The sequence below is a fragment of the Lynx rufus genome, unplaced genomic scaffold (genome assembly GCF_022079265.1).
Source record: "Lynx rufus isolate CCGP_SWC_20201006 ecotype Redwood Valley unplaced genomic scaffold, mLynRuf1.p SCAF_11, whole genome shotgun sequence".
Classification (NCBI taxonomy): Eukaryota; Metazoa; Chordata; class Mammalia; order Carnivora; family Felidae; genus Lynx; species Lynx rufus.
The window spans coordinates 33,871,449-33,885,625 of NW_025814825.1; the positions used below are offsets into that span (position 1 = coordinate 33,871,449).

The 14,177-nt window shown below is 35.8% G+C and overlaps 1 protein-coding gene across 1 annotated transcript in view; it reads left to right on the forward strand.

Moving 5' to 3' along the window:
- MARCHF5 (membrane associated ring-CH-type finger 5) overlaps positions 1-14,177 on the forward strand; it is a 57,602-nt gene that overhangs the window by 35,243 nt on the left and 8,182 nt on the right. Inside the window, exon 3 of the mRNA XM_047073169.1 lies at positions 9,408-9,538. Coding sequence (XP_046929125.1) covers positions 9,408-9,538 — 131 coding nt within the window. The remainder of the gene's footprint in view (positions 1-9,407; positions 9,539-14,177) is intronic.

The following is a 14,177-nucleotide window of genomic DNA, read 5'->3' on the forward strand; positions in this document are numbered from 1 at the left end:
CTTCGGCTCAGGTCATGATCTCACGGTTGGTGGGTTCAAGCCCCCCATTGGGTTCTGTGCTGACAACTTAGAGCCTGGAGGCTGCTTCGGATTCTTTGTCTCCCTCACTCTCTCTCTGCCCCTCCCCCTCACTCTGTCTCTCTTTCTCTCAAAAATAAAAAAAAAAAAAAGTATTGAGGTATTAACCTTATTTTGGTAATATATATGTATATCAGGGGCACCTGGGTGGCTCAGTTGGTTAAGTGTCTGACTTCGGCTCAGGCCATGATCTCACAGTCCATGGGTTTGAGCCTCGCATTGGGCACCATGCTGACAGCTCAGAACCTGGAGTCTGCTTTGGATTCTGTGTGTCTCTTTCTGCCCCTCCCCACTCACACTCTGTCTCTGACTATCTCTCAAAAAATAAACATTAAAATTTTTTTTAATATATATGTATATCAAATCATCACATTGTATGCCTTGAGTTTGTTGTATGCCAAAAATATCTCAATAAATCTGAAAAAAAACGTGTAGTCCTTTTTATGGTAAAACTATAATCGGTGCATACAGGTATTATCAACCTGATGCATCTGATTAGGTTCCCTGTCAGCTTCTACCTACTGGTTTTAGCAAAGATTGGTAATTTTTTCATTCATTGCCTCTAGATCTATTATTTTTTTAGGTGATACAGAAGAATGATACTGCAATTCTTTATTTCTTCATTTATTAGTTTGGAATATTTATGGAAAGATGAACTGAGAAAGGAATGCTGAGTCAAAGGGTGAATTGGATGTATATTTTTGCTAGATATTGCCAAATTCCTCTCTGTAGGTATTAATACCACTTATATATTCACCCGTAGTGTACTGTTTGCTCACTGCTTTGCCAATAGAATGTGTTGACAAACTAAAATTTTAGCCAATCTGTTAGGTAAGGAAAGATAATCTCATAGTTTTAATTTATATGTCTTTATAAGATGGCTGAACCATTGTAAAGCAAGTAAGAATGCTATAGATTGCAAAAGGGTGCTATAAAATAAGCATTAGTGTTTTTAAATTTTTTCAAGGCTTCAATTTTATGGTAATTTCAATTTCTAATATTTCCTAAGCTATCAGTTACTCTCTAATAGGGACATCGTTTTCCTATAACCACATGTGGCCCTGTATTATTCACATGAATTCAACCTGTTACTTTTCCAGATGCTCTCATAAAATATATAGTTGGCTTATTTCACTACTTGAAAACCAGTCTATAGACTTAAGAATTCAGGTACTTCATATTAATAAGTTTCTTAGTAATGTTTACACTTAGCCATTAGAGAAGTGTTTATTTTTACTTTGCTTTTGTATCCAAGTTACTTTGCTTTTGTATCAAAATGAATTTAAAAACAAAAATTCCATTCCATAGTGATTCAGTCTTTGAATACTTCCTGTTCTCATAGTTTGTATTTATACTTTATACTCATTAGGTCTTCTTTGGCTCTCATTTATATACCCTCTTATGAGGCAAATGACTAGGATACCTTCAAAATAGGATTTCTTTGCATTTACTGGATGCAAATCACTTCCCGTCTTGTTACCGAAGATTTAAAAGTAGATTAGTTTTAAGAAGCATCTTTTTTTTTTCTTTCTTTTTTTTTTTTTAAGAAGCATTTTGAACAGAGTGAGACTTTCTGGGTGTACACTGCATATAAATACAGATAGCTGAATTATAGGTCCAAAACATAATTATAGAATCTTTTTTTTTTTTTTAAAGTAATTACTCAGTGTGCCTGGGTGGCTCGGTCGGTTAAGCGTCCAACTTCAGCTCAGGTCATGATCTCACAGCTCGTGGGTTCGAGTCCCGCATTGGGTTCTGTGCTGACAGCTCGGATCATGGAGCCTGCTTTGGATTCTGGGTCTCCCTCTCTCTGCCTCTCCCCCACTCATGTTCTCTCTGTTCCTCAAAAATGAATAAACGTTAAAAAAATGTTTTTTAAGTAATTACTGGGGCACATGGGTGGCTCAGTTAAGTGTCCAACTCTGGCTCAGGTCACGATCTCATGGTTTTTTAGTTCAAGCCTGCCATCAGGCTCTGCGCTAGCAGTGCAAAACCTGCTTGGTATTCTCTCTCTCCCCTCTCTCTTTCAAAATATATAAGTAAATAAAGTTAATTTAAAAAAATTAAAAATATATAAGTCCCAGTGTTGGTTGAACCATGGATGAGTTCATTAAAAAAAAAAAAATACTCATTATAGATCTAAATTCTGTAAGCCTTATATCCTCCATCTCCATCTTCATTCCCAGATTTCCTGGCTCTGTGAATTGTCCTCCCCCAACCTTGTCCCAGACCTTGAAGCACATCTATCCTTTATTTCTTACTTGAGAATTTCCTGAAGGAGTCTTATTTTTATACTAGAACCTTATGCCATAAATTTTTCCTCATACATCTGTCTTGGATTATACCTCCTATCTCTAAGTTCTCATATCTAACTTAGTTTGCCATTTTTGAAAGAACTAATAGCTGACATTGGTTGTTACTACATAATACTAAGCACTATATTAAGACTTCAAATGCATTATCTTGATTTTCACATAAATTCTGAGGTAGTTAATAGCCTTACTGAACAGATACAGAAATTGAGGTCCAGGGATATCAATTTGTACAAATTCACACAATAGACCCTACCAAATTCTTATGACCACATTGTTATGTTGGCTCTAAGAAGCCTAATATGAGCTTTTCACATAAAGGGAAGAAGAAAATGAAATAGTAATATCAGGTTGACTTTCCTCAGGGTTATAGTTACCTGAATCTTATGATAACCTTTGTTATTCTCTAAAAAGTTTTCTGATTAGTAATTTCTTGGCATAGTATATGCATAATCAATATTGCCATCTGTTTTTATGTATTAACTAATGATAATTGATGGTGGTGCTTTTATCACACCTTAAAGAACTTTTTCAACATTTTATTTTGAAATTCAAAGAATTTAATACCTTAGTCATTGTTCTCTCAAAAAAAAAAACCATATTGCATTTTCTCTGATGTTTCTTGATCTTTTCCTAATTCAGCTGTCTCTTTATATTAAGTTTCTCTGGATTGTTACTTTTTCTTTGTATTTGGTTTGGATACAAAATCTTGGCGGATTCTGTTCTAGTTTATTGACTTTAAATAATCTATTATAAGATTAATTTTCCTGAAATTTCATTTTCATTTAGCATGTCTGTCATCAGGAACTTCCTTCCTATGAGGGTGTCAGCATCTTTGAACCCTAGTCAGGGTTTCTGTCAATTAACCCTGATATTACTGGTATACTAGCTTTTTAAAACTATATAAACCTGTTGAAGAAAGTCTTTTGCCCCAGTTAGAAGGTCTTTTAGAATGCCCCTTTTAAGATCATAGACTTCTAAGTCTAAGATTCACTTCTGTTAATTAGTAAAATACACATGTATATATCAATTGAAAAACTCTGAATCCTCATCCCCCTATAATGTTTACTTGAAATTCCATTCATGTATCTGTAAAGTCTGTGCATACGAATGTACATATACTAAATTTTCCTTAAAGTTCTTCAGTTGTTTAATGTGTATTTATTGGTTGTCCTTAATTAGATTGGAGGCTCCTTGGAGGCAGAGGCTGGTGTATAAATTTCATTTACATTTATTTTAATGCAAAGTAGAATGCTATGTGTACAGTAGGTGCTTAATAGGTACTTAGTAGTTGACTTTATAGCCCACGAATGAATTCTATGGGCTGTTCTCTTATGAGGATAAATTTAAGCTTTCTTTTGGCATAGACTATGTAATTAAGAATTACTATGATCTTTAGTTACTATTCATGGTATTATGCTACATATATATATATATATATATATATATATGGTATTATGCTATATGTATCTATGTATACACACACACACACACAGGAATGGTACTCATCTGCTTTGACTCTGGATCTTTTATTCCTCAGCATTGTTTTGTTTTGAGGATTTGGGGCCAATTATTACTAGTTTGGTTGTCTAAAAAATTGTCCAACAACATATTCTTACCTGTTTACAATTTAATGTCTAACTTCTTGTTACTAAGCAAAATAATTGATCCCTGAGTTTGTAGGATATTTATTCCTGCATAAAATTGGTATAACCTCACCCTACCAGCAGAGCAATCAAAGATGACATTTACATAAGCTTTCTGAGGCTCTTCAACCTGGCCTCTGAAGTCTAGTGTTTAAAACAGTGATGAATGCTAGAGAAAGAGTTAAAATTCTTTACTGTCCCATCAGGAGTTCCATATACTTTTAACTTCTGAGATGGTTGTTGTGGTATTACTTCATGTCTTCAATAAAATCCACATTTGTTGACTTGAGACCATATACTTTTTTTTTTAAGATTTTATTTTTAAGTAATCTTTACACCCAACGTGGGACTTGAATCCACAACCCCAAGATCAAGAGTTGCACGCTCCACTCACTGAGCCAGCCAAGCACCCCTATTAAAGGACCTTTTTTAACAATGGATTGAGTCAAATACTTGCCACAGAGTGCTGCAGCTAGGTCCTATGCCATTATATTTTAATATCCTATGCAACAGGCCAAAGTTCCCTAATGTACTGCCAAGTACCATGTGCTGAGATAGCTGTGGCCTACAGAGTCCCTGAGAGTGATGCCAATCATCATCAAAAGCATTTTTTTTAAGCACCTATCTGTACATGGTTCTATCCTAGGCACTGTACAAAACGAGTTAAACAGACTTGGCCCCTGCCCCCTGGGAGTTTTCAATCTATGATGATGCTGACATGGACAGACATAAGGATATTGAGACAACTGAACAAACATTGAACAAGAACATAAAGTACTAACATTATGTACAAGCAAAGGGGTAAGTGCATTTTATGGGATAGTATTAAAGGAAGCCTCATGGGACATGAACAGGGTGGGGTAGAGCAATTAGTCAACCTCTGTCAGGTTAGATTAGTTTTCATTGGGAAGTTGGGTTTCATATAGACTTAAAGTAGGGACAGGACATTCCAGAAATAGAACACAACAAAAAGAAGACTTGGAGCAAGGAGAGAAGTTTAGGACTATATTGTTGGACTCTTGGTGGCCTCCAAAATCTGCAGTACTGGATGGTTCTGAAGCTGAAGGTGAGGTTGTTTTGGCTTAGCAAGTTGGCATTTAAGTTGGGTCTAGATCAAAACTAGTTCAATGCAGAGCAAAACAACAAAAACAACAAAAAAAAAACCTGGAAACTTGAATACCTTTTGCAAACAGTCTGTCTTATTAAATCTCTTTTATGAACTATTGGCCACTTAACAGAAACTTTGGAGTTCAGTAAAGCTATTATCTTCTCAGGAATTTATACAAGGTTATCTTGTGAAACATCTATTTTTTGCTCATTAAATTGTGTTCTGTGTTAGAAACTTTATAGCATTCTGGCAACATGTAGAAATTATTTCTCAAGAATTGGTCAGAGGTTTTTTTTTTTTTAAGGATAATTTTCTGTCCCAGAGAAAGGCCATGGGAATTCTGGGTATTACAGTGAGCAGTGCCCATAGATGTTGAGCCCTAAATATTTTCTGCCCTTCAGTCATTAATTTCTTATCTTCCAAGATGTACCTTTAACACCATGCATACATGAATTTGAATGTAAATCACCGGTGCAACAAATCTCCTTTTGCAGTGTCTTCCAGATAAAACTGATTACTTATTTTTCAGTAGACATGGACTTAAGAGTTTCTCCATTAGGTCTCAGCTTGCTGTTTGATGTCATTCATATCTGAAATGTGAAAATTTGAATTTATCCAGAATACTAGGGTGTAGTTATTTTCTTTACAAAAGCTTCTTTATTGTACAAAAGAATTCGCAATAGATTCTCTCTTAATTGCGAGCTTCCCTAGTGCCCTTTAAATTATTGGGTTTTCAAAACTTACATTTATACAGAGCTTCTTCAATTGCCATCCATTGTGTAAATACAGTACATTGAAAAGTAAGTGGTGAAGCCCACCGAGACATTAAAAACTCAAAATGCCTTTTAAAATATTGAAGTCTTTTTATGCCCTTAGGTATTTAACTTATGTGATGTGCATTTACTCTTCTTCCTCTTCATTAGAATTGAGGTTGTAAATGGCTAGTCTTGCCTTTCCTCACTTCCCACTACTCTCTGTGCTATATAATCTGACAGTAAGAAGAATCTAGTAACTTCTCTTTCGATCCCAAGTTATGAGATAGTAGCATATGGTAAGCTTCCTAGTAAGAAGAGTGACTCAGGGACTGTCATCCAGAGAAATTCAGTAATTGTTCTTATTCACTAAATAGCTTGCCTAGATAATCTTTAAGAAATACCTCCCCTGCATGGCAATTTACTGTTCTGTTGGTACGTTTACTATTAGGCATTTATCTTTATTAAACTATTCTTGGACTAGTCTATCTGGAAGAGCATGGAGAGTTTTAGGAAAAATAAAGACAAAAGATTAGACAAGATTATTTGAGAAAAACTGGAAATAAGGACTATGAAACACAGCCAGTGTCTTCATGTAATCCGGCACATCTTTTGTATGTGACCCAAGGAATAAGTAGAAAATTTCCAGAGTAAGTGGATTTTTTGTTTGTTTTTGCTTGTACAAAAAGAATTCACACCCGTGGATTCAGGAAGAAAATTGAATCTTCTGAAATCTTTAAAGGAAGACAATTCAAACATCTCTAAATTGTCCATGCTCATGATAGATAAAAGTGATAGTGATTGACTACCATGTTAGGAATTATGTTGCTTCATCCTATCTACTGATGGATGTACCCTGTTGAAGAGGGAGGAAGGAGTTACATTGGAAGCATGCAAAATACCTTCTTTCCTTACCAATTTTGATTCTGACTCAGTAGAAAATACCCCTATAGTTAACTTGGGCTTGGTACAGAAAGATTTTCATGGCGTAGTTTTACATAAGTACCTTAGTAGAGAATTCAAATATTTAGAATCATAGGAATTGGGATTCATTAATGAGCGAAACAAAAGTGTTATTTTTCCCTTTGGAGCATATATTCTAGTTCAAAAGTCAGCAGACTTTTTCTGTTATAAACCAGACAGTAAATATTTTAGGCTTTTGCATGTGGCCTGTTCCATATAAAACCTTATTTACAAAAGCAGCCAGCTGGGTTTGGCCTAGCCCATAGTTTCCCAGCCCCTATTCTCACAGGTGGAAATAGAATGAGTATGTTATACTAGTTTATTAGAGTATGTTAGGTGGTAAGTGCTTTGGGAAAAAGAAAAATAATGCAGAGTAAATAGAGAGTATCATGAGGTAGAAATTGGCAGGGTGGGTTTCACTGAGGTCAAGAAGAGGAGGAGGAACCAAGAAAGAAGACTGAAAAGTTAATGACTGGTGATGGAAAGAACACCAAAAGATGATGATGTCCTAGAAGTACAATGAAGAACCATATATGAGGAAGAAGAAGGGAATATCCATGTCAGATACTTCTGTTAGGCCAAATAGTCCTCCCTTTTGCATTCAGCTGTTCATAGGTTGTTAGTGACCATTCTGAGCAGTTTTGGTGGAGTGGATTCAAGAGGAGAATTGAAGGAGAGTGAAAACAGATGAGTCTTTTGAGGAATTTTGTAAAGGGAGCAAAGATCAAGCAGTGGGGGAAGAAAGATCAAGACAATAATTTGTTTTTTTTTTAAGATAGAAGAAACAACAATATGTCTGATTTGAAACATTCCAATTAAGAGAGGAAATGATGTAGGAAACAGTTGCTGGAGCTGTGGCTTTGAGTTGGCAAGAGATGGGATCTGGTATGTCAGTGGAGGGATTGACATCAGATAGGTGTGATGTTGGTAGTGGCTGCATGTGCTGTGGAGAGTCTGGACTTGTTCTTTTGTGGCTTCAATTTTTTATTAAAGGATTATCAGTAGAGAATATGAAAGTTGAAGTGTAGAGGTTTTATATATACTTTATGGTCTTTAACTTTTAGTGCCAGCATTTGACAGATCTTTGGTGACTCACTAAAATGACTTCTATTGTGCCTTCTGAGGGAGTTTTAAACTTAACCCAGCAAATTTGTATATTTTAAGGATAAAACTATACATTATAAGATTGAATAATGATGCATGTAATGCCTGGGGCACAGCAGCTGGTATCATGTAGACTTAAGAAGTGCAAACTATTGTTAGAGGAGATAGTAAATACACTGAATTGAAATCATAGGTCCTTTAATGTGGCTCCCAATGTTCTTTCTACTTCACAATGGGGTCTCTCTTACAGTGACTAGTAATGTTACTGGCTCTAGCGATCAGGGGAAGTATTGATCAAGGCTCTATAGATCGATGCTTGTTCATACGTGTTTAATTTATCTCATATTGCTATGTTAATTTCTTTCTACAATAAAAATAATTTTTTACATTCTATAGCGTCCTCATAGATTGTAAGCCCTCAGAAGGTAGGTAATAATTCTTATACATTTTTAAGAAAATGTCTTAAGTGATAGTTTGTATGTGGAGGGTATTCAACAAATATGATGATTACTAAATCAAGGTTTTATATTTCTTTGATTAAACTTAGATACTCAGTTCTTTAGGCCTTGTTCTAATTCAGTCCTGAGACCCTTTCACTATTCTGAAAAATTCTGGAGCTAAATTGTATTGGGCTTAAAAGCAGTCTAGGATACCTCCAAATATAGCTATTCTAAATAACTTACAGAGAAAGGTAGTAGCCAAATTTCACAGTAAGCATTTAATAATAGAAGTATAATTGGCACATACAGCTGTTGGAATGTCATAAAAACTCGCATGGTGATCATTAAAAGAAGTTTGTTAGATGGGCGTTACATGTAAGTGATGAATTACTAAATTCTCCTGAAACTAATAGTACACTATATGTTAACTAAATAGAATTTAAATAAAAACTTGGGGGGAAAAAGTTTGTAGAGAATAATACTCAACTAAATGTTGCATATTGAAACATCAACGTAAGATAGATTGACTTCTTATAACTACAAGAAAATAGCATTGGTTACCTTCACATACTGCACCAAGGAAGTAATGAGTGAAGTCAAAGAAGTGATATTTTTACCAAGTACTAGAGAATATAATTATGGGCAGGAACTGTTCTGAAATGGCCATTTCATTCTGCAGTAGCCAGTGTGAATAAAATAAGTAAGAGAACTATTTTTTTCATAAGAAGCAGCTGCGTTTGAGGCTTTATTTGATTTACTGATAAAGATAAAAATTTGAAGAAGCTATTTCCTAGAATTTAGGAAGCAGAACTTAACTATTCATCAAGACAACTGAGAAATTCTAAGTTTATTCAAATCTAGGTTCCCATCACATTTATAACAGTTACCTCTAAAGCATCAGAACATCCAACTTCATAACAACATTTTAGATCATTGGAAAATATTGAACAAGTCATTTTTTAAATATCTGTCTTGTGTTGAAATATTACTTTCTTTTATTATAGGTCCAGTTGTTTACGTCTTGGATCTTGCAGATAGACTGATCTCAAAAGCTTGTCCATTTGCTGCAGCGGGAATAATGGTTGGCTCTATCTATTGGACAGCTGTGACTTATGGAGCAGTGACAGTGATGCAGGTTCAGTATTTTACTCTATTCAGTGATAATACTTTTAATGTGAAGATCTATTAGATTTCTGTTAGGAGTTTTAAAAATTATTTTGAATAAGTAATAACATTCTCAAGGCTTAAAAATAAGAAAATTTATTAAAAAAAAGTATATAGTGAAAAGTCATCTTCTTACTCCTGTCCATTTGCCCAGGTTCCCCCTCACTTCCCCAGGTAGCCATTTATATTAGTTATGTAATATATTCTAGACTTTCTTTGTGCATGTGCAAGAAAAAATAAATTTGTTCTCCCACACACATACGTTTTTTTTCCCCCTAAAAGGAAGCATATTAGAACTACACCCGCCTTTTTTTTTTTTTTTTTTTTTTTACAAACAGTGAATCTTGGAGATCTTTTTATAAGTATGCAGAAATCTGCATACCATTCTACATATGGAATTAGAACAATTTACTAACCAGTCTGTTGTTGATTAGAAATTAGTTACTTCCCGTTTTTTGCTACAATCAATAACTGTTGGTGAAGATTATTAGACTTAAATTTCAAGATTTAGTCCCAGGCCCTTGATTCCTCTCTTTATACTTTTTCCCTAATGATTTCCATCTATCAGCTGTGTGCCTTTTATGGTTAGATCTACATCTTTTGCCCTATTCTATCCTCAAAAGCAGTCCTGCCGTTGCAGCCTGACCCCTTCTCCTTATGTGACCACTTGTGATTTCACACTCAGGATTTCTGAAATCAAACTAGTCTTTTCCTCAATTTGAAACCTAAATTTATTTATATTTTATAATATTATAATTTCTCTATACCTCTGATTGCTACTATCATTTTCCCATCTACTCGGTTTATATCCTACATTCTTAGGATTACCTTTAACTTTCTGATTCGTAGCCCTATCTCCAGTCCACTGACCAAATCCAAGCAGTTTCCATTTTGATACCTTATATCCGTAGCTTCCTTTCCACAGTCTTTATAACACCTGACTTTGTTGTCACTCCCCTATCATACTGTATGGCTAAAGGAGCCTTTTGATTGGTTTCTCTAATTTCATTCTCTTCTATCAGTCCATCCTTCCAAATTATCTTCTAAAATAATCCCTTCAACATCTACTCCAAGCTGTGTCCTCTGTCTTAAGTAGGACTTCCAATGCAGCAGTTAGATTGGGTAAGTGTTTCATAAGTAACTCAGTAATAGTTTACACACTATGTAATATTCTAGAAATTGCACATAACTTGCCTATGCCAGGTCCATAGTAAGTAGCCTTTCTGGTTGTTTAGTCATGGTGAAACAGAGTATTGCAAGGTTTCTTCATGAAGCGTTGAGGATACCCCCAAAATCTGGATGTAGTCACTAGAATGAATTACAAATAGTAAACCATCATTTGTCATGAGTGTAATGGATAAAGATTAAGAACCACTGACTTAAAAAAGATTCTGTTTCCTTGACCTGATTTGTTATGCCAAATCCTTCATAGTCTTACTTCATTCTACTTTGAGGCCTATTGGGCTGTCCCCTGCATCCTATCCTTTTGCTCCTGTTTAGTTTTTTACCTCTGTCCTTTGACTTTTGCCACCCTCCCTGCCTCATACCTGTCTCTCCATTCTCTTCTCTACTTCTCCAAATCTGAACTCTTTTCAGGCTTAGTTCAGCTGCTTTTCCCTCCTGAAACTAACCAGACAACTCCTGCCACTGTCATTCTTTAAATGGCAGCAAATCTTGTGCTGACCAAGTGATATTGATATAGATTACTGAAGTTATTTAATTTTTCCTATATTCAGCCCTTTGCTTTTCCTATTAGAAGGTAATTTCCTTGAGGGGTGCTGGGTGGCTCAGTTGGTTCAGTGTCCGACTCTTGATTTTGGCTCAGGTCTTGATCTCACAGTTTGTGGGATCAAGCCCCACGTGGGGCTCTGCACTGGATTCTCTCTCTCCGCTCTCCTTCCCTCCCCTGCTTGCACCCACTCACACTCTCTCTTGCTCTCTCTCTCTCAAATATTTTCTAAAAAGTAATTTCCTTGAAAGTAGAGACTGTCTTACACTTAGGTATTCCTGTTATAGCATATACACAGAGACTAATACTTAAAGGGCTTTCATAAATATCGTGGGGTTTTTTTAATATGACTAGTTCTGTCAGGTAGTAGCAGGTTTATTTGATTATATTCTCTGCAATAATTAAATAAAATAAATTAAAACTCCAGTTTTGATTAATGAGTACATCATTAGTTCAGGGAGGTTTAGGTAATTCACTAGTACTGACGAAGACACAAAAACTTAGAGCAGATATACACATTGTTGAATGTACAATACGGATGTATATGTATATTTTTTGCAGGTGAGGAAACTAAGGCCCCATGAGATTGAGTGATTTCTCTTAATACCTAATTGACTACAAGAAATAGGATGGCTCTTTTTGAGGAAAGATTTTAGGCTCACTCAATCTTTTTTTTTTTAATTTGAGAGAGAGGGAGAGAATCCAAAGCAGGCTCCACACTGCCAGCATGGAGCCCAGTGTGGGGCTTAAAGCCACTAACTGTACAATCATGACCTGAGCCGAAACCAATAGACGCTTAACCAACTGAGCTACCCAGGGACTCCAAGCGTCGCTCAATCTTAAAAGAAATTTGTTAATGATTCCCAGGCCCAAGGAATATAGTTCTAAGACAAGGTGTACGTAAGTGAACAACTGGAGAACAGTTATAACATTATGTAAACAAATATGAAGAGTACAGAAGACTACATAAACAGTATTTTAATTCAGTACAATGAAAGATCATTTGAAGTTTCATAGAAAGTAAGTCTGGAGCTGACTCTTGAAGGCAATAATTTGGATCTGTAGAGGAGATACAAGCAAGGAGACAAAAATAAACATGTTGGTTAATGGTGATGGTAAAGAAAAAGACTAAAATTATGATGATACATATATTTTGTGTTACCACTTAGAAATAATCTTCATGTATACACTGTGGCACTTGGAAAGATTTTTTAAGCCCTGAATGAGAGAGATTACAGTAGATTACAGACGGTAGGTAGGTAGGTAGGTATCATATGATTTAACTGTATTGGGAAGACTTTTACCTTTCTGAGCATATTTGTTAGGGAATGTGCCCCACTTATACCATCAGCAGTATTTAGGGTTTTCTTTTTAACCCTTGACGGTTTTCTTTTCCTTTTGTTCTCCGACTACTCTAAAGTACAAGTATATTAGGTTAAGGAATCAGACCACTATTCTTTTCCCATTTATTTCTCCACGAGCCAGTCTTAAGTTCAATCCCAATTAGTTGTGAGGAACTTGAGACCTTCTGCTTATCCTTTTATTGAAAAGACAACGTGATAGGTAACTTTTTTCCCCCAGCACTGGGCTAAACACCTTCCAGCACTGATGTTTTTAAACCTTGCATCAATCGTGTGATCTAGATACTATTAATTATTCCTAGCTTACAAATTTGGCAAGTTTACGTGTCCAATACCACACTGTAAGGAAGAAGCATTAGGACTCCTGTCCCTAATCTAGGGCTCCTTAAGTGAAACTTTGTTCCACAGGCAGTGGGAACATTTTACTCTGGAACAACCACCTTCATGTCCATTTTCGTTCCATTTTTCCCTCTGGTGTAAAAATAACCCCCATAAGCATTGTCAGTTCTTAACTCATATACTACACTTAACTATCCTTAAGTCTAAGAAAACCTCTTAATTCATCACTGTTCATTCTCCCATTTAAAAGTAGGGCCATAGGAGCACTTGGGTGTTTCAGTCAGTTAAGCGTCCGACTCTTGGTTTCTACTTGGGTCATGATCTCATAATTTGTGGGATCGAGCCCCACATTGGGCTCTGCACTGACAGTGCAGGAGCCTGCTTAGAATTTTCTCTCTCCCTTCTCTCTCTGCCCCTTCCCCCATGCTTATTGTCTCTCTCTCAAAATAAGTGAATGAACTTGGGAAAAAAGGTAGATTTTAAAATAATAATAATAATAATTTAAAAAATAAAAGTAGGGTCCTAAAAGGAAGTGATTTAAAAGATCAGATTAGGGGGTGCCTGGGTGGCTCAGTCGGTTGAGCATCCGACTCTTGATTTTGGCTCAGGTCATGATCCCATGGAATTGAGCCCCTTGTTAGGCTCTGCACTGAGTATGGAACCTGCTTAAGAGTCTCTCTCTCAGACACCTGGGTGGCTCAGTCAGTTAAGCAGCTGACTCTTGGTTTCAGCTCAGGTCATGAACTTATGGTTTGTGAGTTTGAGCTGTGCAGAGCCTGCTTGGGATTCTGTCTCCCTTTCTTTCTGCCCCCCTCTCTCTCTGCCCTTCCCATGTCTGTTTCTCTCTGTAAATAAATAAATAAATAAATAAATAAATAAATAAATAAATAAATTTTTTTAAAGTCTCTCTCTTCCTCTGCCCTTTCCCCCCACTTGCACTCTTCTTTCTCTCTAAAATTAAAAAAAAAAAAAAAAAAGATCAGGTTAAAACTCTTAGCCTTTCAACATTGGTGAACTGGATATGAAGAACTAGCTTTTAGGCCTCAAGCAGAGAAACAAACCTTTCTTTAAACCTACAATTCCTAGGTCTTTATTTTATACACAGATAACAAATTCTTAGAGAAGACATTCTATAGTTCCTGAATCTCACCCCCAAATTGAAGTCTTAAAAATAACCTGTT